Source organism: Polyodon spathula, chromosome 10, assembly GCF_017654505.1.
Source record: "Polyodon spathula isolate WHYD16114869_AA chromosome 10, ASM1765450v1, whole genome shotgun sequence".
Classification (NCBI taxonomy): Eukaryota; Metazoa; Chordata; class Actinopteri; order Acipenseriformes; family Polyodontidae; genus Polyodon; species Polyodon spathula.
Genome location: NC_054543.1, coordinates 43,608,402 through 43,634,419, shown reverse-complemented (window position 1 = coordinate 43,634,419; position 26,018 = coordinate 43,608,402). Strand labels below are relative to the sequence as shown.

The window sequence follows — 26,018 nt, the reverse complement described above, 5'->3', positions numbered from 1 at the left end:
ATGTATTTATATTTGAAAACAAAACTAATTCCCAATGGTTAATGAGGTTACCATTGATGTGTTTATAAAAAATATGCAAATACTGTATAGAACCAAACATACAAGCTCACGTTTCAAATGTAACACACATCACTTTAAACCTTAATTTAGAAAATTAGTCAGGGTGCAATTGTGGTAACACATATTTTCTAGTCCTGTTGTACCTTGTGTATCTTGACCAAATAAAGGCAAGACTAAAATGAACGTGGTTACCTTCCTGTTTAAAGTTCCCTTTTCAGTGTTAGAAAATCGCATAATGTGCAATTAAAAAAAAATAGATATTATATCAACAGGGTTACAGGTAGCTAGAATGTTCATGGAATGTACACCTCATGGATTGTAAACGAGGTCTGATATCTGATGAGGTTTGGTGTACATGATGCTGTTAATGTTTTTGTTTCCACTAAGGAAAAAGGTCCTAAAAGACACAACATCTTGTTTACACAGACGTCCCAGGAAACAGCAGGCAAGTTGTACATATATATATGTATATATATATATGTATGTGTTTGTCAACAGAATAATTGTTATGAATGCAATGTTGGAGACCATATTATTGATTTCCATTTATGCAGCAGTAAGACTTGTCTGAGGAGCAAGAAGACTGCATTGGCAGTATACGCAGGAGTATATATGACTGCTCGATAAAACCGAGATTCGCATTTAGCATAGACAGAAAGCAGGTTTCAAGTCACCATTTATATTGTTCAGTCTTTGTAACAATGTAGGTGGAGCCTTTTCGCAAAGGAAAACAACACTGTCATTGCTCCAGAACGAAGGCTCGCACTGCGTAGCTCTCGAGGGGAGCTAGCGGAGGGTAGTGCTGCGTGCGCAACTCGTAATTTAGGTTGAGGTTTAGTATTGGGTTAGGGTTAGGTTTTAGATCTGGGGTTGGTCTTTGTACGTAGTTGACTGATTAAATGATATGTACTTTCTTTCTTTTTTAAAAAATCTTTCAGTCACTATTAGTTACAGGGGGCATGTTAATACAGAGCTTTTTAAATGTAGGTGACATTAGCACATCATCTTGCAGTGACATGGCCTAATTATGTATTAATCTGCTCATATTTTTATTAGACTTATTAACGTTACATGGGCTATATAGAAACAAGTCCCAGTAAGAACTTAACTCGGTAGCATCAATTGCACACGCCGCACTGTGAACCCTGCGAGTCTGCAGCAATACCCCTCTCTAGTGACGTCGTGCAACTCTGCCTGTGTGGCTTTTCTGGCGTCAGCCATCTTGCCTCCCCCCCTGGCTGTGCCTGTGTGTGAGAATTGAATTGAGTGCGGAAGTGGAAACTTCACTGTGAGGGTTTAGGGTTCCGCCTCTGGATGGTCAGATAGCAAACAGCACCTTCAATTCAACCTAACGTACACACCTTTAAGTCCAACTTACAGGAGCGCAAGAGATGGCAGGAATGTTACCGGCTTGTGTGGTCGACTGTGGAACGGGGTAAGGCTTTCAAATAATTTGCATTTTGTAGTGCAAGGAAGCAGAGCTGATGGTAGGGCCTTCGCTTTTTTCAGGCTGTTTTTTGGGTGTGTATGCAGCCGGCTCCATTCGCATAGCCGGATTTTAAAATGTATTTATTTATTTATTACTGTATTATTCTCTGTTGCAATATCGCAATTGTATTAATTTAATTGCAAATATATATTTTTGCAAGTTCAACTGACAATAAAATTAGATGAAAGCTTAGTAGCCGCAGGGTGGTATTTGCTTTCATCATCAGAAAGTCACCATCTTCCTGTCTGGGGGTTTTTAAGTGAACGGGTCCACCCATAAAAAAAAAAAAAACCAAAAAACTCAGCAGTCAAGTAATGCATTCTCGTATTTCGTGTTATTGAACCGATTCTGTATTGCCAACCTGTTTCGTATTTTGGTGAAGTCTAATGTTCGATTCTGTCTTTGAAAATCTGTTTTTACGTTTTCGTGCATTACTTCTCTAAAAGTCCTCAAGATATGAGCAGGCTCAGAGGAACTTCCTCTTCCTGCTTTCACGATTTTTATTCCATATATGGTATTTTTTTGCATTTTTTTTTTCAGAAACGTTACACTTGTCAGTTACGGATAGTTTTAGTTAATACCGTGCTTTGACAATTAGGCGTTTGCTTTCTGGTTTCCAAAATGACAACTGGAGCGGCCTGTTGTAGAAATGCAATTTGTGTGCAAACCTAAGATTTGACTCACACCCAACTTCCGCTTTTGTGAAAGGTACAGTATTCCGCCTACTCTTAGAGGTACTACATTAATTGTATTGATTTACAACATATGCACACAACATGGCTGTTGACACACGGGATAAAAACACATTTTGTTCACAATAATGTAAAATGACTATCAAGTCAGGCTAAGGATTTTTTTTTTTTTTTTTTTTTTTTTTTTAAACTCGCAGAGATGCAAATAACATTACCATTGCAGTTAGAAGCATTCCTGGTTTCATAAAACACACCCGAGCCTGTTACCTAAACACTGGAATTGATCAAGCACACATTAAAACCTGGAACAGGTGTAACTGCTGTGCAGTCAGTCTTATTAACGTCTGTGACATACACAGTTGACCAGTATGGCTAGTGCAAGTGTCTAGAATGATAAATCAAACAAACAAACAAACAAAAAAAAAACAGATTTGCAATAAAACATGCAGATAAGATGCACAGCTTAGCCTAACAAAAGCAAAGCTGTTGCAGAGCCATTGGCTCATCTTGCAGATTAACTGTCAATCTCAACTGATGTCACGGCAGAACCACATGAGTTGCCTCTCCTTCCTGGTATTTACCACTGCATTGACTGGTTTCTCATTCATTGTTGACTACCTTACCCATGGTCAAGGCCAGTGCTAATCAGGGTGTTCTGGTTATAACCAGACCTGGGGCAAAGATAGTTATATTCCGTATTAGATTTGAAAATGCCATACTTGTCAACATTTGGAAACTGTTCAGCGGGACGCTGATCATATATATTATCAATATAATAGCCGTATCCCCCCAACTCCACACCACACAACCATTATGATAGTAAAAATAGACATGATGAAGCGCTCTTCCCTTTGTATAAGTTAGTGATCAGCAGATGTGTCAGCCGCACGAAGAGCACACCGTGTGGTTTTCACTAACTGCTTTGCAAAATACTTTTTTTTTTCTTGTGGGTAAATATCGGGACTTTTTTTCCTATGCATCAAGACACGGGACATTTGTCCCAACTGTTGGCGTGTATGAAACCAACTCATTCAAATAGTTGAAATAATCAAATATCACCACACAGTGTAAAGAATAATTGGAAATAATTAAATATAATTTGCAGAAAGTAAATATTATTTGAAAACATTTTAAATAACTTTTTCAGATATTGAATAGTGTTTGAAAATAATTAAATACTAGTACAAGAGTTGTAATAAAGTTAAATATATTCAACCAAAGAAATGTAATGGAAGCCTAATTAATATCCTGAATCCAAAGCAGGTTAACCCCTGTCCTCGCTAGCTGTTCATCAGTAACCAATTACACATGCTGCCATGAACAGAGCAGTTGTCCGCAGGCAATTGAGTGGGTTAATTCCCTGTTAGCTCTGTTCACCTCAATTGGTAAAGTGGCCTGTTCTGAATTAATGAAATGAACATGTGCATGTGGTATTCTCCTCGACTGTCATGAGTTAATCGGAAGACTTGGGGTGCGCTTTTGCGTTTTGACCGCAACAGAACCAGGTTAAGCGACCTTTGACCAAGAACCTGTGAACGTGACCACAACGCAAGAATGGACCTGGTCATTAAAAATACTCGAGGTTGAAAATGTAGTCGCAGCAGTTATGAGTATTATTGATGAACCAACAGGTTGGTTATGTATATAACAATGACTAATGTTACAGATATGTCTGTCAGAAGTTTTATACCAATACATAATGCAAAATGTATAGCCATCTCTTGGCAAGTGTTCCAAGTCCTCCAAGTGCAAGATTTCACCTATTTCTAAGGTTTGTGTGGCCTTTTTCAGCAGATCCAGGCACAGAAATTGAATCTTTAAGCATTTTTGTGCCTTTTTTATTATTTACAGAAGAACAAAAATAAACAAAACAAAAACTCCCTAACTACAATTTGTCTCTCATATATATATATAGATATATAGAGAGAGAGAGAGAGAGAGAGAGAGAGAGAGAGAGAGAGAGAGAGAGATGTATGTATGTATGTATGTGTGTATGTATCTCTCTGATATGTACGATACATATATCCATACATATTACATATATATATATATATTATATATATATATATATATATTAGTGATATAATATATATATAGGGGTTTATTGTATACAACCTTCTAATCTACACAAACCATTTTGCATTAAAATATTAAACATATTTACACAAGCGTGCCTTTTTTATTATTTGCACAAAAACAACAATCAACGTAATAATTCAGAAAAGGTTAGGAAAGTGACTGTGTTGCAAAAATGCACAAGCAGATGACCTTAGGACCTGGTCATAGGGTGAAAACGCACCCCTAATATAAAAGCTGCCATTCGCCATCGCAAGGGAAGTCATGTCAAGTTACACTGAGAGACCTCTGCTGCTGCAAACAACTTGTGTCTACCGAAGTCTAAAGCCGATTTGTATTTTCTCATACCAGACAATGCTTCTGACAAGCGCAAAGCTACTTGCAAGCACTGCAGACAGCAAGTTGGCTGTTCAGTCAGAACAACCTCAAATCTGTTTGTCCTGCCTCCCAGAAGGGTCCGACCCCCTTGCCTTCTGGAAGTTCCCTACATTGGCAAAGCTAGCTGCCAGATACTTCAATGTGCCAGTACCTCGGCCGTGGTCGAGAGTGTTCGGTATTGCTGGCAGGACCTTTAGGCCACACCAGTGTTCAATGAGCGACTCAAGGCTTGAAACACATGTTCATCAAGTGCAATCGCCACTTGCAATAAAGGGAATGGACAATCATATTGACTTGCTTGGATGGGACTGTATTGATATGTTCATAATATGATTTCTAATGGTGGAGAAATATGGGTCACTATACATGCTAGTGATTGATTAATTTCATCACTATAATGCAAATACTAATGTGTGTTATGGTGTTTCGTGAATTATATAATTGCCATCTACCTGTATGTGCATGTATAAGTAAATGTTGAAATACACTACAGTATGTGTTGTTATTTGACAGTGTGTGTGTATATATATATTATATATATATATATATATATATATATATATATATATATATATATATATATATACATACACACACACATACACACACAATTTGTAAATCAAGGTTAATATTAAAATGTCTGTTCAATTTTAGATATAGTTCTAAAAACATTTAAATATTCTAAGTCACATGTACATGTATTTCAATATGTTTAACTACACATTATAATATGTATTCCCATGTACTGATGTAACTCACTCCTGGTTTAGCTGCATTTGGACCATGTGGCCATCAACTGTACATGGATGCAAAATCTCTAGCACTGTACAGTTTTATAAATAACCTTGTCTTTTGAAATAATTGCATATCCTGAACTAAGGAAATAAAAAAACAAAGGAACAAACAGTGCAATAAAAGGGTCACTAGTTAAATGAAAATAATATGGATATGGAGATTTTTATAGCATGCACTGTAAACAATGACTGTTTTTAGATAAGGTACTGTAATGTTTTATGCTACTTACTGTAGTTTAACAAACACAGTAGGCTAATGTAACTTTAAGTTGTATGTTATACCAATATAAATGTCAGGGTTTGAAATCTCCAATGCAAAGAAAATCATAATTTATATATATATAATCCTTGGTTGCCAGCCTTGGGTCTGCACTGACTCAAAGTTCTATGCCATTTTAAAAATAACATAGTAGTATTGTTTGCACAATTTTATGTCCAGTTTCAAAAAGGAGAATTTGACCAAATTGAAAAGGAATTGTTGCTGGCATTTAAGCAGCAACTGGAATATGCAGTATACTTGCAACATTAGAGAAAGGAAACCACAGGACTTCATGACATCATTTTGCAAGGAACACAAACGGGGCAAAGCTACTGAGTATTTTCCTTGAACAAAAAAGCTCTCTTTTACCGTGTTACTTCATTAACTCAGTGTTATAACCGTACCTCTGGTTTTGCAAGAACATTTTGAAAGTTGATAGTAAAAAGACATGTTCAGGCTTGACCTCTGGAAGGTTTAAGCTGCTGCTATTTCTTAGCAATTGTTTACAGCATCTCATCTGACTTCTGGTGTAATGGCTGATAAACAAGTTACATACAGTATGAAGGAGTCCTGTGATTTATTGTTTTAGCATTAGTTTTTTAAACAGTATAGATTAATGAACTTAGTCACTTTTAGCTGAACACCTCCCTTTCCACGGAAATGCATACAGGTTAAAAATAAATAAAATAAAATAAAAAAAATAGATTGTTGTGAAAAATTCAAGGCAACAAATATGATTGATAGGATAAATGTTGCTCTTTTATAATGCTGTCAAGTGCTGAATATATTTGATTTGACAGTTGCCCCTGTGGCATCCTTACAGTACCTGTAAGAAACAACATTTAAGAAGTTGATTAAATAATGCGCCTGTACTGTTACAGTGCAAATGCAAGGTTGATCGGATACTGAAACAAAAAAACACAAAAATAAAATGGTTAATTATAACTTCCTGTTTAAACAGCATTAGTATTTTTTAAGAAGGGGGTTCAATGAGTAATCATGTTAATTGGTGGGGGGAGGGGTGTCTTAGCATCACTATACTGTTCTTCAGCAGCTCAGTGTGTCAGCAGAGACTGGTTTCAACACAGCTGCTTTGCAAACGACTCTTCAAGGCAAGTCTGGAATTCACAGTTTTCACGTTCTGGAATGCAGCTAAACTTCCCTGATGCACAAAGTATTAAACTCATGTAATCACATTCAGTAAGTACTATACTTGGAGAATACCTAATTTGATTGAAATATATAACTTTATTAAATCCAGTGTTCCCTTTTAAAGTGGCTTTTATGTTTGTGTATTAATTTGAAAACAATCTACAATGTTTTTAACCACTTTTGACACTTGTTACCTCCTCATACATGTATCCTGCATGGTATTAGAATACTGAGTGGGTTCAAATATATTAAAAAAATAAACAGAAAAAAACACCACAAAACTAAACTATTGTCATTTCAACTGATTAATACCCTGTTTAGAATAGACCGATAAAATACAACTTTCTGTCCTAACTTCCTTTTCAACACCTGTAGAAGACCGATACTGTTGCAGTATACCTGTCCACATTTGAACTGCTTTCTGTTGATACACATAATATTCTATTCCACCTGTACTCCACTCCACTTCTGTGGGGACTCCATCACGCTGTGCACAAAGGGTTGTGTGAGAGAGAGAGAGAGCTTGGGAGATGATTTTCTGTTGAGTCAATGGAGCGCTGTATGCTTGAGCTGCTTTAAGCTTATTGTATCGATGTTTGTTTAAAAATATAACAAACTTGAAGTCTATTTTTTACTCTTGCCCAGAGTGTCTTGATGAAAAACATGCCATAATCTGATCTGAAAAATGCACTTTTCATGCGCAGAAAAGAGAGATGAGCATTTCACAGAGTACAGACCAGTGCAATTATAAAACTGTATTTTATTGGTATTAGCTGTCGTTTTTTAGTTTTAACCATTGATTCAAATTTCACCTCGATAATTTACTACTGTGACTTGTCTGTAAATATAAAAAAATACATTAATAAAACAAGAAGGATGGAAGTAAAGGCGGAGTTGAAAATCTTGGTAATATCTTTGGTGAAAGTGTGCTGCACATGCCAAAAAGTTATCCATTCCATTGCCTTTGTGATCCAGCTGTCCACACTTGCTCTGCTCAGGGTCATATCGCAGCTGTACCAATACGAAACTTGCTCTTGACTAGTTTTCGTATTGATAAGGTTATACTGGTAAAACACTGGTAACAACTCCAGTGTGAGCAGCCGTTGCGATACTGTTACGCAACGATACCGGTATGAAAATGCAAGTGTGAACTGGGCTTCAGAGTTTCAAAACAGTGCTGCTTACTCCCTTATCTCATGGTTGAATATGCACCATTTTGACTAAACTACAGTAAATTATTGACAGTACTGTGCTTTTCTATTTGAAGACCCTTCAATATTTCACTGTTTTGATGTGTCAGTCAGATTGCAAAATATGCTATAGCTGCTTTAGCCAGCCTAAATTTTACCTTTTAATCTTAAACTAGCATTCCAGCTGTAGCCCGTTGGTTTTCAAATGCCATATGAAAGTCTGCATTATAGATGTCTAGTATTTAGCTGGCGTCCAAATGCATCTTGCAACAACCTTTGAATCTCGAATTGTCTTCTGTCTTTATGTTAAAATAATTTGATGCCAGTCCAGTGCCCTGAAACCAAATACAATCTAGTGCAGAAAATTTCCCAATAACAAACTTGAATTCACTTCGAACTCAACTTGAGTTTTCGTGAATTGTCCCGAGATGATAAACAAAAAAAACCAAAAAAACAGTAATCAGTGTGTCACTGCTACAGTAGCTGAGGCTGTGCGTCTATAAAACAGCTGGATTTCATTATGTAAAATTCCAAGTCTGTTTAGTCAAAGAACATTGCATGATTAAATCAGTATGTGTTTTATGGAGGAATGGAAACAGTTGTCCCTTATGTAGATTTTTTTAAAATTTTATTTACTGAGAATTTTTTTTAACATTCATGCCCAGCCCTTGTATTACTGTTTGTAAGGTCATGGTTGTTGTCTAGTTTCCTTGTAAGGACAGCGAAAAATAGGTCCTGCATATTATTCCTTCTATACTGTATCATCCTGATGTACAGTACTGAGTTGAGCTTAGTGAAAGTACAGTATTCTCCAAATGTTTCACCTACAGTAGCTCCAAACAGTAGATATTTTGAGTACAGTGTGGAGGACAGCATTACACTTGCCCCTCAGTGATCATTTGTGTGTAAACAAAATGCATAACATTGTAATTTCCAGTGATCAAAGCTCATACATAAATGAACAGAGGGCTGAATACCCACCACTTCAGCTACAGTCTTTTAGTGGCCACTGGCAGGCAGTGTCACCTGGGAACTTGTGACTGTCCCATATAGTCTGTAGGAGTAGTCTGTGCAAGTCACAATACTGTAGACGTGAGGCAACACTTTTTTTTTTTCATGTTTGTAAGACTGGGAGCTGTATTTTGTGGCCAGAAATGTAAGACCAGAGAAGTTCGCTTTCATCTTTTCTGCATTTTTCTGGCTTTGAATACATTTGAACCATTCGAGTGAAACAAACACAGAATTTTAAAAGCTAAATGTACAGAGTGAAAGGTTTTTGATTAGTTGTTAAGCATTAAAAGCGGATTATTAATCAGTCCTACCAGAATGCCTGAGCTGGTATGAGTACATCCACTGGCCTGGAGCATTCGTGTTTTGACATGTTTAAATAGCCGTCCCTGGACAGCTGTAAAGTGAAGTCATTCTCCAGTTTTGGGAGAGTATAGTTTTGCCAGAGCACCCACAGTCTTATAGTCTCCAATGCTTTTGTAGGGCATTTGAAGTCACCTGTTTCCCCAGACAGTCACACATGCTCTTCATGTCCTACATACAGCAGTGCTTTTTATTGCTGTGTTACTGAAGGTCAAGCATTCTCTGATGATCTAAAAAATTTTATTTATTTGATTAAAATTGATTTTAAATAATAAAAAAAGGATAGAAGTATTTTTTTTTGAAGGATGTAGTGGTAGGATGTAAATGGTAGTTTTAAATAGTTACATACCAAACTAAATGATTCTGTCTGAAATGAATACATAAATAAAGCAATTTTTTTATCACTGTGGCATCCTCTAAATGTGAACTACAGGAATTTAGCAATGGAGTACGCCAGAGAAAAATCCCCCTCACTCATCCCAGCCATTCTTTTACTTTACTTTTCTTTCTTTTGATCTCCTCTTTCTGTTCAGTCCAAATGCAGTTGTTACATAGAACTACTTTTGGTTTTTATAGTGTGTTCAATTGATAAAGTTCCTAATTGCACCAGTAAATAAAAACCTGGTTTCAGCGGGTCTTAACACAGTGCTCAGTTGTCTATTTGGGACCCAACTGCACGGTCATCAGTCATGTTAATGATGGGGCAAGCGCTCTGTAACGTGGCAAGACATATCTTCAGAATACCAATTCGGCGCAGTATTTATTTATTTATTTTTTACATCTTCGCTCCATTTATGCGCCACAGGATTGGGGGGAAGCGTCGTTCGCGCTTGCACTCGCATTTGCGCTGTGAATAGAATACAGCCCTATGAGTTTTAGTTTATGGACAGTAAGAGTTTAAGATGTTTGAGTTAATAAAAGGTTTTTAATATATACTTTTCATGTCTCTTCGTTGAAACTATGTAAAATAGGTAGCAAATGAGAACATGATTTTAATTTTTTTTTTTTTTTAAATCAAGTGATTTAAATTGGTGATTTAAATCGACTTGATTTAAATCAGCCAACCCTGCATTAAAGTCCTCTTGTTGGGGCTCTATTGCTTATGTACACATACCTCTTCTTCCAAGTTTTATTATGAGGCTAATAAGGCACTCCTTGTACTTATTGTACATGGAGGGTTATTCAACTCGTAGTGAAAACCTAGAATGGTCAAACTGCTATACAACGAGAGTCTTATTTATCCTTTTATTGGCCGAGTTAGGCATCTTCAGTAAGGGAAGGGGTGGTTACTGTAGCTGTAGGAAGTATCTTATTTTCAACCTTGCAAAGCCACCTGCCTCCTAGAATAGAATTGCTAATTGCTTGACCCTCTCTTGTCACTGCACAGTGCCAGAAATAGGACATCGATTTTCTAATGAAACATTTTCTTGTTCTGTTCCTCCCACACAGTGTAGATGTAGTGAGATTGATATTAATAATTTAATTAATATTAAAGCATTGTTTAACACCTTACAGTAAGGGCTTCCGAATTCGTAGAAGAAACCTGTTGCCTTGATTTGAAAAATGATATCTTGTTCAATCTCAACAATTTTAATGTAACAATTTCTGGACACAACTGTGAACTCTAATCCAGGTTACAGTTCATTTGCGAGCAACCTTAGAGTAGACAGGCTTGATATTTGGTCTGATGTCTAACCCCTGTATTGCAGTTGTAAATGCTTCAGGTTGCTTGTAGGTAACTTTGTAGTAAAATAATGTTCATGACTGATTTGCCTTTTTTTTTTGTTTCTTTTGTTACTTTCAGGTATACAAAACTTGGATATGCTGGAAATACAGAACCACAGTTCATTGTTCCATCATGTAAGTGCATGCAGAATGGTATTGCATTTTCTTCGTTTGGTTTCTTTCCAAGGTATAAACATACCCTGTGTGGTTTTCATGCTTAAGAATCCCAGGCGAGGTGGATTTCTACTGCTCCCGCAAAAGGAGCAAAACTGTAAGTGCAAGTATAACAAATATCATCAGGGAATGCATAGGATGACCTTAAACATGATAATGTAGGATCTTGGGGAGAGGTGGGGAAGCACAGTAAGGAGACTCAGGACAAAATAGTCAGGTAAGCAACAAACAACACGGTTTAAATTTGTGAAACACTTTTTTGGATGTACACAATTAATTTATTTTGTATTTGCGTGCTTAGCTTTTTTTCTGGTGTACAATCTTGTGTAATGTGTTTTGGAATCATTTTTAACCCCTGAGGAACTGTAGCTATCCTGTATATGTAGGTCTTAGTAGTGTTAAGGTACAGCCTGAGTGAGTAGCGCTCGCCTCCTTATTGGGCAGGTTAAGACTTCCCAGGCAAGGCTTTTTCCACCTGGATGTTCTGTTGCCTATGGCATGCTTGCTGGATGAGCCGATTGTCAGAATTGAGAAGGGAGGGCACCTACTGATCTTCAGTGGTGAGGACTCTGGGACATTCAAATCGGGTTTAAAAAAAAAAAAAAAGTGGGGTAAGGAAAAGAGAGAACTCCTTCTGTTCCTGGCACAGCATATCTCGTATGTAAAGTCTTTCCACAGTGTGAATGCTGTTAGTGTAAATCAAAGACCAAATACAGCCATATGAGCTGGGAGGTGGAGTTGTTTGCATTTTAACAGACTGTAAAGCTGTAGTTTTTTTTTCCCTAGAAACATCAGTCAATCCAGAAAAATGATAAGGACTTACAAGTACAGCCACTTAATATAAACTACCTGTATTATTTTGTTCAGTAACATTTTTAATCTGATTTCTCCTGCCCATTTGTTGGACACAGAGAGCTCTGATATTTTGCATATTTTTTTCTCCATGTGCTGATTCACCATTAAATATTCCCTTCTTTGCCTGCTGTGAATCAAAACCAAACCACTTCCTTTTTGGGGAAAAAATGAAATTCAAGCAATCGGTACTTCAGTAGAAGGTGCAGTGCTCTGCAGTCTGCTCCTCTGAACTCCAGCTTGATGTGAATTTTAGTTATTTGTGACATGATCTGAATTAAAGACACCTGGACACTGAGAAGAATGTAGCATGTCAGCTGTTCTGTGAACTCCCTGTCTCTCCTGATCCAGTCAATGTGCGGCAATCCTACCTGGTGGGATGTGAAGCAAAGATTTCCATTAGTGCTGATGTGTCAGTTTGTGGTGGTTTTGTAATACTGTTCATGGTGGCAGGTTGGGATCAGTTCCTGTTTTTCAATTTCAATTTGATTTCCAATTCCTTTTTAAAATCAATTCCAGTTCCTTCAAAGGAATTGGCATTTTAGAGACACAGTAATTATTGTGATTTGTTCAACTGCTTTTGTTTTTAAGCCAATTTTAATTAACAGGTGACTTCAATTTAAGAAATTTTTTGACACTGCGAGAAGCTAATTAACAGAATACGGCTAATTGCAATTTTGATCAGTGATGTGTTGGAATTGATTAAAGGGGAATGGGAATTGGAATTGAGAATTGATTTTAAAATGGAATTGGTATTGAAGAACAGGAATTGATCCAACCCTGCAGGGTGGTCTAAATTAACATCCCAGAACTTGTTTCCTTGTGCAGTAAGTAAGATTCTAACCCAAGCTTCCAGGTGTGAAACTTAGTCTTATTGCATATCCTTATTTACACAAGGCTTTGTCTGTAGAACCTGAAATGACAACCAAAGCCAGGTGTAAACCTTTAAGGATGGGAAGATGTGCCATTTAAAGGATTACTAAAGCTAATTAAACGAAAACAGGAATACATAACAATATTGGTGTAAACTGAATTTTTAATTTTATTATAATCTTAGTTGCCTAACAGTAGACCACAAAAGACTAATGCTCATTTACATTAACAAGAATTGAGATGGACACAGTAACCAATGCTTAATCTTGCTATGCCAGTATAGTTTGCAACCCATTTCTCTTTAAATATGCTACTACAAATTGTTACTGATGTGTGATTTTGTATTATACAATACAAGCACAATAGTGATGATGAGACAAGGGAATGCATTTTTGTAAAGAAGCAGTACAGCTTTGATATATCCTTGGTATTTAAGGAAGGACTTTGCTTTGTTTTCAAAGGTGTCGCCCCAGGCTATCACTTCTCATACTTAATGAGATCTAAGAATTGGCCTGCACATGAAATCCATGTCAACCTGTGCATGTTTGAAATAGTTTTCCAACTAGTCTAAATCTGTTTTGTTTTTTTTGTTTTTTTACTTTTAGAAGAAACACAGCATTCATTGTCTATGCCAGGGTTTCTCAATCCTGGTCCTGGGGGAACACTGCCCTGCTGGTTTTTGTTCCAACTGAGCTCACAATTGAACCCTTAGTTGAACTAACAATTTGCCTAATCTGAGCTTTTTAATTATTTTAAAGAGTTGGAGATTTCAAGTTACGTATAACATTGTATAAGGAGCTTGAACTCTCCAACTTTTTATAAGTTAAACCATTTAAAAAGTCTAATAAAGCAAAATGTTAGTTCATATGAGTGTTCAATTAAGTAAGTGAGAGCTCAGTTGGAACAAAAACCAGCAGGGCAGTGGGTCCCCTGGACCAGGATTGAGAACCACTGGTCTATGCTATTGGATAGGAAATCAGAACAGAAATATAATTAAGTCGAAGTAGACGATGGCTCTACCGTGTGATAGTTGACCTCGCCGGGAGTTATGAGTCCCGACCGAAAGCAACATCTAAGGACTAACTTCCACAATAAAAAAAGGAAAAATAGCATTTAGAATTTAACTTGCATAGTATGCAGTACAGAATGTTCAAGCACATTAAATAAAATTAAAAAAACAAAAAGCCTTAACTGGCTTAATTTCAAGGCTGGTACAGGATCTCCTGGATTTAGTTCAATCTTTCACTAGTAGTAAACTAAACTGAAGTGTGTGCACTTTTAAACACTCGGAGTGCTCTTCGGCGTAAGCAGTCACACCAGAAGATACTTTCTGTTACTTTCAAATTCCACTACTACAGTCCATGAGGATGCAGTTCGATCTTCGGAAAAGAAGTGGTTGTGAAAGAGTGAAGATGAAAATAATTTCTTAATCGAACTTTGGCAGCTTTCATTAATACTGAAGAGGCCCTTCAGTGGCAACTCCAAAACTGCATGAAAAGGAACAGTCTTCCAGTCATGAATGGGAGGTCAGGAGTCAGAGACTGACTGTACTGCATAAAACACTCCCTTGCTTTTGCTGCCAAATTCATGTACTTGTGTACTTTTGAGAGGCAGCAGAAAGATAGCATTTTAAATAATGTTTCCTTTATATCTAAGACCTTGAAGAATCAACATATCTATTATGCATGTTGCTTTTTATCCAGTGTGGTGTTTATGTGTGTCTAACTGATTGTGGGCCCATGTTTCTGCTTAACAGGTATCGCTATCAAAGAGTCAGCAAACATTGGAGACCAGGCACAGAGGAGGCTGATGAAAGGAGTGGATGATCTGGACTTTTTCATTGGGGATGAAGCAATAGACAAACCATCATATGCAACAAAGGTAAACAGCAGCAAAATTGTGCATAACATTGTTGATAAACAATATAGCGTTGTTACTTAAGTGTGCTTACAAATCAGTATATTGAAAAGCCCTTTTGCTTTAGTATGTGTACTTTCAACATAGCGTAATCTCTCTTACATTCTAATAACCACTACCTTTGTACACTATCAAAAAAAAAAAATACATAAAAATGTATCGGTCTGGCTCTTATCAGATGAAACTGACTGTATTGACATCAAAATGCTGTTGAATTAACCCTGTTCTTTACCAGTGTTTGAGCCATTACTCCAGCAGAAGCTGCATTGAGTGCACAAGGTGATAACATTGCAGGGTGTGCCCTGTAATTATACTGCAGCTAATAATGAGAAGTGTTTTGCTGTTTCCTTTTCCAATGTCCTGGATTTTGATAAATGACATTTTCAAAGCGGTACCATTTTGTGTTACTGGAGGATAAAATCACTAATGTAAGTGAGTGGCACAGATTCCACTTACAGTATCAATTGAGGTTTTTTTATTTGATAAATCTATATTTTCATTATTATTTAATTTTTTTTTAGATCTTATAATCCGTAGTATTGTCATAAGGTGTTTGCTAGCAGGTTTTTGGTAAGCTAATTAAACAATTTTTTCTCTTTTTAACAGTGGCCAATTCGTCACGGTATAGTTGAAGACTGGGATCTGATGGAAAGATTTATGGAACAGGTCATCTTTAAATACCTTAGGGCAGAACCAGAAGACCATTATTTTCTTTTGGTAAGTGATCAAAATGCAGTATAAAATCAATGATTAAGTCTTCCATCTACCAGTGTTTTTTACTAGTTGAACAGCTGTGTATTTCTAATTTTGCTTGCTTTTAAAAACACATTAAGGGTTTTGAAGTTTGTGCAATGCTTCAAAGTCATTGACATGCAGGTGCTTATGTACTGTAATGCGTATTTTTTATTTGTGTTCATTGTTTTAAAATAACAGATTGATCTAACTGTTGTTTTTTGGATGGCATCTGCGTTACTTTTAACTCTTCACCTTATTTCTCCACAGACTGAACCTCCATTAAATACTCCTGAAAATAGGGAATACACTGCAGAAATCATGTTTGAGTCCTTCAATGTCCCAGGCCTTTATATTGCCGTCCAGGTAAAAAAAAACAAAAAAAAAAACAAGAAATGTATTCATACCTCTACCACTGGCTTTTATGTTTACTCTTATATCTCTTCTCCTAAAGGAATTTAAAGGAATGATAATGTTAAAATCTACTTTCTTATGATTTATAACAACATTGTTATCAGTCTCTGTTTTCATCTTTCCTTCTGTTTCTATACTTCATTTTGTAATAATTCGAAGATAATGTTCTAGTATAAAGGGTTCTTCTGCTGCCACTGCTTCCTGGTATGAAACAACTTCCTGTGCTGCAGCTCAGGTCATATGAACTAACACAAAGGAAGTACTTGGGTGCCAGGAAGAAACTTTGTTTTTCTGTTCATCTGTTGTTGTGTAATCCGAATCGAGTATGAAACAAAACAAGCACAAATCCAAAGAATCTTCAACACAAGAGGGAACCAGTCATAATGCTAAAAAAACCCTAATTTTAGTTGCCCTTTGCAGATTAAATGTATGTTTATATATACATCAAGATGCTCTACCCATTGCTATCCATTAGATTCTTATTGAAGAAATGTGTGCTCATCCCAAATTGATTCTTAATGGATTTGTCAAGGTTGCAGATGCTTTTAGGCGGGTAATGCTGTCCATTAGGAATCTCAGACCGTGACATTCAAGGTTTTTTTTTTTTTTCTTTTCATTCCATGTGAACTGTTTGCCAAACACCAATTTGTTTACCTGACTAGAGACACACTCTGTACAAATACATAAGTAATGAAATGGGGAAAAAAATGTGAAAGGTTGTGCAAATCTTCTACGCGCAATGCAACCTTTTCTCAATTTGAAACATTTACAGTGCTTTCGTTTTTGTTTAACGTTTCTTAGGCTGTCCTTGCTTTAGCTGCCTCTTGGACATCAAGACAAGTAGGAGAGAGAACGCTGACTGGAACAGTAATAGACAGTGGAGATGGGGTCACTCATGTCATCCCAGTAGTAAGTACCCTCCTCCTTTGTTGGCCCCCGAATAAACAACATGTTCCTTTCACACTGGCTTTGTTTGGACATTTCATAAGATCAAAGTTTGGGTTGATTGTATGAAGGCTCTAAACAAACATAGCTGCCTTCAAAGTTTGTTTTAATCAAACCAAAATTAGGTTTGGTCTTTTTCAGTGGAGTCTGTTAAGAAATGTGGACGCAAGATCTTTTGCACTGATGTATATTTCCTTGCATCGTTTTGAACATAATATCGTAAAGCAGTGGGGGAACAATTTGCCAGTCACTATTGCAATAGCACTTCAAAAAGTGACACTTGAAATGTGGTATACAAGATTGTATTTTTCCTTTCATGTCCAATCAGGAAATTGTGAAGGAGCAGAGAAACCAGAACATTCACTGTGCAGTATTTTTTAAAGTTTATTTTTTTACTTGTAACCTTATTTCTAGCCTCATGATGGTGCTACAGAGAACACACTGGTCTGATCTTTTCAAATGGTACAATATTGATTTGAGCTTGAAGAAAATAGAGAGAATGCAGCATTGAACATTCTGATTAACAAAAGGATTGTGTGGAAATTATTGTTCAGTCCCGACTCGCTGTCACCATGATCTCAACACAGTACAACCTATTAGCTGCAGCTATTTCAGTATAGCAACTGCTCTACGGCTTCACAAAAGTGATGATGTCAACTCTGTGAAAAGAGAAAGCAGCGCCTTTTTTTTTTTTTTTTACTGTATTCTCAGGTTCTGAAAAGACAGATCATACTTGCTGAAATTGTACCCACATGCTGGAGAATAGAGAATAGCAGTTCTGAGTTGAGTTAATGTAATACACTAAAATGTTTTTTTAATTGAATTATATTTAAAAAAGGCTTGCTAGAAGCAAGTACAGCAGCTGCTTCTTTGTGGGTGGAGTATATGTTATGGCATTGAACTGCTAATTCAAGACATGTTAAAAGTATAGCCAACTGTATGGTACTTTTTATATTATGAGCTTCAAGGTATTAATTATCTCAGTAAGTACTTGATTAAGCAACCAGTATTGTGCTTCAGTATTTTGTTTCTGCATCACCCTCGAAATGGTTAACAAGTGGACCGATTTCCATTGTATCTTTCTGCGTTATCTCTCTGTAAGTGTACAAATGTTGAAGAAATGTGTGCAGCATTTCAATGAGTAATGCACGGCTTCCGTTGCCTTCGTGGTTTGGAGTAGCTCCACCTGAAGTCTTGTTTGTGGTTTTGCAGAATTGATGCATTAGAAAAAAATATCTTGTGTTTGATGACTTTGCTGTGTCACATCATTAAGTGGTTTTCCTGCCCTTTTTAATATATACAGCTTCAGCTAAAATGTTATTTTCCTATACTGAATTGATGTCACAGTGTTGGGATTGCAAAATATGTGAGATTATCAGCAAAAAAAAAAAAAAAAAACAGAGGGCGGGCAGGAAAACCTAATTTTAGACTATCGTGAGAAGAAAAAGGAGTGTTCCTTAATTCAGTCCAGCTGGGTACTGTCATCTTTACAATGTCTGGGCAGGTTATGGGTTCCTGTGGCTTGAGCAAACAGATGTGCTTAAATCCTAGAGCACTGATTCTACAAACTCGTACTTCATTATGTACTGTACAAAGACAGTGAGATTGCTGAAAAGTAACTTGGTGTTGGTGTTAGGGTTGTTGGACAAAAAAAATAAAAAATCCAGAAGCTGACTGAGAACTGCTGGTTTTGTAAGGGCTGGGGGTCCCCCAAGTGGACAAGAGTGGTAAAACCAAGCATTATTTCATTATATTGAGCGTCTCTTCAGTCAAATGGCAATCAATAGTCATAATGCCTTTGTTGCCAGCAATTAGTTTCTCCTTAGAACAGTTTGGTGATATTAATATTGGTATATTACAAAATCATTAAAGGTACAATTAGCAAGCCTTTTAAACATATTGCCCCTCATTATTGCTTTTTCATTAGCCCCTGATCATTCTGTTCTATATCTCTTTTGCCTGGTTTCACAAACTCTGAATAGCACTTATCTTGGACTACCTGTTGTAACCAGGATTGCATATCTCACTGAAGTAAACTTAACAGTTTGCAAAGAATGAATGGCAACAGCATTATAACGTGCGGTGATGAATTGCACAAATTGCGTTTGTGAAACACGAGTTCCTTTAACTTCTCATTTCCGCTTGTTCTTGTAGGCTGAAGGCTACGTGATTGGCAGCTGCATAAAACACATTCCAATTGCTGGGCGTGACATCACATATTTTACCCAGCAGCTTCTAAGAGAGAGAGAGGTGGGAATCCCTCCTGAGCAGTCCCTAGAAACTGCTAAAGCAGTTAAGGTGAGTCTACTTGCATGTCTTATTACATTATAAACCCTGTTCATGATTAACTGCAGGCACACCAGTCCCTGATTGCATTTGCTTTAACTGTTTTTGTGGTCCATTTATTCAGCACCTGTCAGGCGCGTCGGGTCCAATTTATTTTCACACGCGATTTTTATTTTACAGGTGCTTTTTAAAAGTAATTTTATTCATAGTAAAACTGGTTTAAAAGGCACTGCATATCAACAGGACACTGAGTACTGCATCTCCGGCCCTGCCCATCCCTTGTTTGCTGTATTTATGACATATGTCTTCATAGTTGTGCATATTGATAAATTATCTCATGATCACATGTTTTATCACCAAACTCCTCAATAATGCGATCCAAGTCATTATTTTATTACTATAACATCTCAAAAAGCTCTGCAAATGTCTGTGATATTCTTTGAGCGCTGGATGCGGAAGCAGCTATCTTGTTTGTCTGTCTGTGGTGAAATGTGTTGCTTAGATAGGCCTTTTTTTTCCGGCTTCTGTCAGTCACACTCTGTCATTTTAAAGGTTTTCTCTGCTTTTTCTGGAGAAAAAAACGACATTGAATTGGAAATGAAAAATTGTAAGGTTGGACCAGGTCTGACGTAGCACTATAAAGGGTTAAAGGACATTTCTCATGTAAGGCTGTGATGGTACAGCAAACGTTTCCAAGCTGAGGTCCAGAAGTAATCCCGTGACCCTGAAAACCATCCCCAGTGTAGTCTATGCATCTACCTAATTACTACAAGTCATTAGTCTCTATAAACCGGCTTTGTGTCTACCCTCTCCATCTATCCCAAAGATTATGAACCATTTCTCATGCTATAATGCTCTATTGCTGCAAACAACACAATGTAGTTCGCAAGACATTAGTGTCTGCACCAGTGCTTGAATAGTTTGCACATAAAAACAGATATGTTTTTGGGCCTAGGCTAGTAATGGTTGGTGATCCCCATCTGAAAAGGTTGTGAACGATTCTTTTAGTTTTTTATCAAACTTTATTAAAGCATATTACAACAGAATTATAAACTCATTGTAAACTGTTAATGTATTAGTCCAGAATTAGGTCACATCGATTTTCAGTTTTTATAATTCACATTTTAACAATTGGGGAGGAAAAAAAATATTGGTTATTTTTGTGAATTTGCTATCCAGTACTAATAAAAGCTCTTCTCAGTTTGTACCAGCAGGTGTCACTATTTGTATTTTAACTTTATCAGACAGTTGTACAGGTTGCATGTTTGCCTCTTTATATAAACTACTGTGATTACAGTCTTTGTTTTTCTTTCTGTTTTTTGTTTCTCAGGAGCGATTCAGCTATGTTTGCCCTGATTTAGTAAAAGAGTTCAGCAAGTATGACACAGATGGTTCAAAATGGATCAAGCAGTACACTGGTATAAATTCTATTAGCAAAAAAGAGTTCACCATTGATGTAGGCTATGAGAGGTTCCTGGGGCCAGAGATCTTCTTCCATCCTGAGGTAATGCTGGTCTTTTGTAGTATTGTTTTTTTTGACGTATCACTTATGATGTACCAAAATATATTTTACAATGAGTCGTGGACATCCTTTTATATATCATTATCACACACACAATAAAAACAAAGACACAAAAATCATATTTATGAACACGGGATATCCATATTTTTTTCTTATCCCTAGTTTGCCAACCCTGATTTCACACAGCCCATCTCGGAGGTAGTAGATGAAGTTATTCAGAACTGCCCCATTGATGTAAGGCGTCCTCTTTATAAGGTAAGTACAAATGCTGTCTATCTGTCTGTCTGTCTATCTGTCTGTCTGTCTATCTAAATCTATGCTATTTTCCTTCTCTAGAACATTGTTCTTTCTGGAGGATCGACCATGTTCAGGGACTTTGGGCGTCGTATGCAGAGAGACTTGAAGAGGACAGTAGATGCCAGGCTGAAACTCAGTGAAGAGCTAAGTGGTGGAAAACTAAAGGTACGTTCTTGATACCTACTTACCTTGATATGTTTCTGTGCAAACATGTTCAAGAGACGAGACAAAAAAAAAAAGAGGAGCTGGATCACTAAGGTAATGACCCAGCTTCTGTTCTGTTAATAGCAGACCCAAGAATCCATAGGGCTGCAGAGGGTGGGGAAGAATTGAGTTGAAAGTGAATTGAAACCCAGGGAAATAAAACATGCAGAGAATATTCAGAGTAAAGAGGGCAATTAGGCAGGTGATTGATTTTAAGACTGTGTCCCCGTTGAGGCCTCAGAATCATGCATAGCATAACTATTGAGAGATTCCTTTGCGTGTTTCTATCGGTGCTGAATTTAGACATACAAGTTTTGTAATCCTCTGCATCTGTCTGTTTTCAATTGAAACTCAAGACATGTTTTTGCATTTCTTTTGACAGCCAAAACCCATCGACGTGCAGGTTATAACTCATCATATGCAGAGATATGCTGTCTGGTTTGGAGGCTCCATGTTAGCTTCAACTGTAAGTACTTTTACACAAGTGTTTTGTATACATCTAATAAACACGTTAGCCTTTTGAAGACATATGCCAATAATTGGAACCAATGCTTTATGTATCTGATGTGACCAAAGTAATACTGAACCACAGGTTGAGCATTTTTCCTCTTGCACACAGCTGGCTATTTAGCCTTCCATGTGTGTTAGTAATCCAAAATGTCTTTTATCTGGTAAATATTCAGTATTTGTTTGTATGCCTGAAGCTAGTTTATATAATGCACCTCGTGTGCACCTGGTTGCTCAAATAAAGATAAATCAAATAAAAAACTCACTTACACATTTCATCTCCCATACACTACACTTTATTTGAATTCCATTTCTTTAGTACTGCTCTCATACCGAGCATGACAAAACTGAATTTCTGAATGTTTGTGTTTTTGTTGCAGCCTGAGTTCTACCAAGTATGCCACACCAAAAAAGATTACGAGGAGATTGGGCCCAGCATCTGTCGTCACAACCCTGTGTTTGGAGTTATGTCTTAAAGCTGACCTCAGTTATTTCAGGACTGACAGGGGGTATGCTCTGATTACCTGTCTGGATGGCTGCAATTGTTGAAAAATTAAAGCAAGATTATAGATTAAAAGACCAAACACCAATCAGGCCTGAAATTGTAGGAAACGTGTTATTTTAAAATAAATTAAAAAAAAAAAAAAAAAAATAAGAGGGAAATAGTACTAAGCCAAAATAATTTGAGTTTAATTTTCCTGTCTGCTGAGCATTGCCAACAGTTTTGTTATAAAACTCTGTAATGGTTTTAGAACTTATTGTGCCCTGATTTTTTTTTTTTTTTTTTTTTTATATGTTAAGATATCCAGATATCGACAGGATTTGAATAGGTTTAGACATCAGCTCTGTTATACTTGAATTGTACTCTTATGTGTACAAGGTAAGAGCTTGTTTATATTTCATACAAAGTTTTTATACATAAAGTTGGGAAAGTAAAAAAAAAAAAACCAAAAAAAAACAAAAAACAAACTAATATGGTTAAAGTAAAAAATCATCGACCAACCTAACTAGTAGTTTCCCAAAGGAAACTGAAAATTACAGAATCGTCTCTCGTCTGATCGTGTTAGTCCAGTCTATTCCACAGTGACCAATTTTGTGGGTTCCTGATTTTATACACGGTCGCTCTGCAAACTGCTTTTGTAATGGACCGCTTCTCAAACTAACTGATGCCTGCTAGTGCTTTCTGATTACTCAGTGCATTCTCTTCTATTTCCTGCTGCAATAAATAAATAAATAAATGACTGTGGACCAGTATTGTAGGCTTTTTTTTTAATTTAAATACCAAATAATTCTAGTGATCAAATTGGTGTATTTAATGCCTAGCGACATTCCAATAAAGGCACACATTTCTTTCTGTGTTTTTGTCTGAGCATTTATTGTCATTTATAAAGGCAACAAAATGTCATTTTGTTAAACAGTTACAATTCCACTGTAATTCAGCCTATGTGCAATGGAACATTCTGGTTGTATATGTGTAATTTTAAAGTTGGTGCTCACAGATTGATGGTTATTGAGAGTGTTGACATACTTGGCTGTTTCCTGTTTTTACATTTTAAGTAATTTTGAAAAAAATAAATTGCTTAATTTTCCCCATCCAAGCCTTTCTGTATTTGTTATGCCAGTTATGCATTTTTAAAGACACATCACCAAGGTTTTAGAGGCTGTGTTACTCATACTTTAACTCTTCCACCTTCAGGTATATCTGTAGTCTCAGTACAAGCACTCTACCTCCCGCCACCACTAACCAGCATGTTGAGACAATCTTACTCAATTTAAATTAGGATTTTTTTCCAACTTATCTACACACCATACCCCACACTGTTAAGGGGAAAAAAAGTTTTTATTGAGAAAAAAATATATATATTAAAAATACAAAACTGAAAGATCATAACTGGATAAGTCTCCACTCCCTGAGTTAATACTTGGTGGAAGCACCTTTGGCAGCAATTACAGCTGTGAGTCTGTTGGGATAGGTCTCTACCAACTTTGCACACCTAGATTTGGCAATATTTGACCATTCTTCTTTACAAAACTGTTCAAGCTCTGTCGGGTTCCTTGGGGAGCGTTGATGGACAGCAATCTTCAAGTCATGCCACAAATTTTTGATTGGATTTAGGTTGGGGCTCTGACTGGGCCACATAAGGACATTTACCTTTTTGTACCTTAGCCACTCCAGTGTAGCTTTGGCTGTGTGCTTTCAGTCACTGTCATGGGAAAGGTGAACTTTCATTCCAGTTTCAGCTTTCTTGCAGAGGGTAGCAGGTTTTCCTCAAGGACTTCTCTGTACTTTGCTCCATTCATTTTCCCTTCTATCCTGACAAGTGCCCCAGTCCCTGCAGAAAGAGAAACATCCTCATAAAGTAGGGATGGTGTTCTTTGGGTGTTGTGGTGTGTTGGTTTAGTGCCAAACATAACACTTTGCATTTAGGCCAAAAAATTCCATTTTAGTTTCGTCAGACCACAAAACTTTTTGCCACGTGGCTACAGAATCTCCTGTAAGGTGGGCTTTCTTGAGTAATGGCTTTCTTCTTGCTACCCTACCATACAGGCCAGATTTGTGGAATGCTTGGGATATTGTTGTCAAATGCACTCTTTGACCAGTCTTGGCCATAAAAGCCTGTAGCTCTTGCAGAGTTGCTATTGACCTCTTGGTAGCCAACCTGATCAGTCTCCTCCTTCCTCGGTCACCCAGTTTGGAGGGACAGCCTGTTCTAGGCAGGATCTTGATGGTGCCATACACCTTCCACTTATTAATAATCGTCTTGACTGCGCTCCAAGGGATATTCAAGGCCTTTGATTTTTTTTTATACCCATTCCCTGATCTGTGCTCATGGTTGAGTCTTTGCTTTGAAATGCACTACCCAGCAGAGGGAACCTACACGAACTGCTGAATTTATCCTGAAATCCCGTAAATCACTACAATTTAACACAGGTTGAGGCCACTTAACTTGGTGTGTGATTTTGAAGGTCATTGGTTACAGCTGAGCTAATTTAGGATTGCTATTACAAGGGGATGGACACTTATCCAACCAAACTATTCCAGTTTTTATTTTTAATTAATTTTCTACAAATTTCTAGAATATTTTTTTTCATTTGGAAGTTGTGGGGTAAGATGTGAAAAAAAAAAAAAAAACTATTTTAATGCATTTTAATTCCAGGCTATAAGGCAACAAAAGGTGAAAATTTTGAAAGGGGGTGTAGACTTTCTATAGGCACTGTATAGTGCAGTGTTCATCTGGGATTACATTGAAATTGGTTCTGAATTATTAGATTATTGTTTTTTATTTTTTATTCTCCCTCCTTCCACTTTTGGCCGCATAATCTTTTTCCATCCATGCGATGCAACTAAGTAGCCTTTTTTTCTGTATTGCAGAGCAATTAAGATGACCACCACAGAACGTAGTGAGCTGCTGGGGTTTTATTTCCCATACTTGGTATTCTCCTGTAGAGGCTTCTGGCTTTTCCATGCAGCTTTTTGAAAGAGGAAAATTGAAAATGTCGTTTTCAGCGGTAATTGGTTAGACATAATGGGCTGAAAGCCTTATGCTTTCATATTCCAGTTTGGAATGTTTTTTAAATGCATAAGTGACGGGGTGTACAGTGTTACTGCTGTAGGATATATTTAGGATTACAGTCTTTGAAAAGAGAATTTATACAAGATACATAATGTTGATTTTTAAATATTTAAAAGGTTGAGGAGACATACAGAACCTGTTTTTAACAGGAAATGGTAATTTTCTTTTTATTGAACAACATCTTGTAGATTATATTTTAACAGAAGACAAAAGTTATTATTTTACATCCCATTATAGTTGACAGAGCCTCGGAGATAAATATTGAGAATGTCGAATACGTAATGTGGAAACTAGATAAGATAAATAGGGTTTAAGCAGAAACGGATTCTGCAGAAATACATAAGTGGAGGCGGCTAAACGGGCTGCTGTGGTAATAATGTGATGAGTCCAGAAAAGATTTGCCTTATCAAACCTGACAGTACCTTCCTCTTGACCTTTTTTTTGACTATTTGTTTTGAAGGCAGTTTAATGGTTTCAATTATATAATATAATGGTTTGAATTATATAATATAATGTCTTTTAGTGCCATCTGCT

At 36.8% G+C, this 26,018-nt stretch overlaps 1 protein-coding gene across 1 annotated transcript; it reads left to right on the top strand.

The window, feature by feature from the left end:
* Positions 1 to 963: 963 nt before the first annotated feature.
* Positions 964 to 23,502, top strand: LOC121322367 (actin-related protein 3-like). The gene is made up of 12 exons (XM_041262218.1): positions 964 to 1,495; positions 11,266 to 11,321; positions 14,842 to 14,966; positions 15,609 to 15,719; positions 16,005 to 16,100; positions 16,950 to 17,057; positions 19,248 to 19,391; positions 20,710 to 20,883; positions 21,064 to 21,156; positions 21,238 to 21,363; positions 21,785 to 21,868; positions 22,290 to 23,502. The coding sequence occupies exons 1-12, from the start codon at positions 1,452 to 1,454 to the stop codon at positions 22,383 to 22,385; spliced, it is 1,257 nt and encodes a 418-aa protein (XP_041118152.1). The 5' UTR covers positions 964 to 1,451; the 3' UTR covers positions 22,386 to 23,502.
* Positions 23,503 to 26,018: the final 2,516 nt, after the last annotated feature.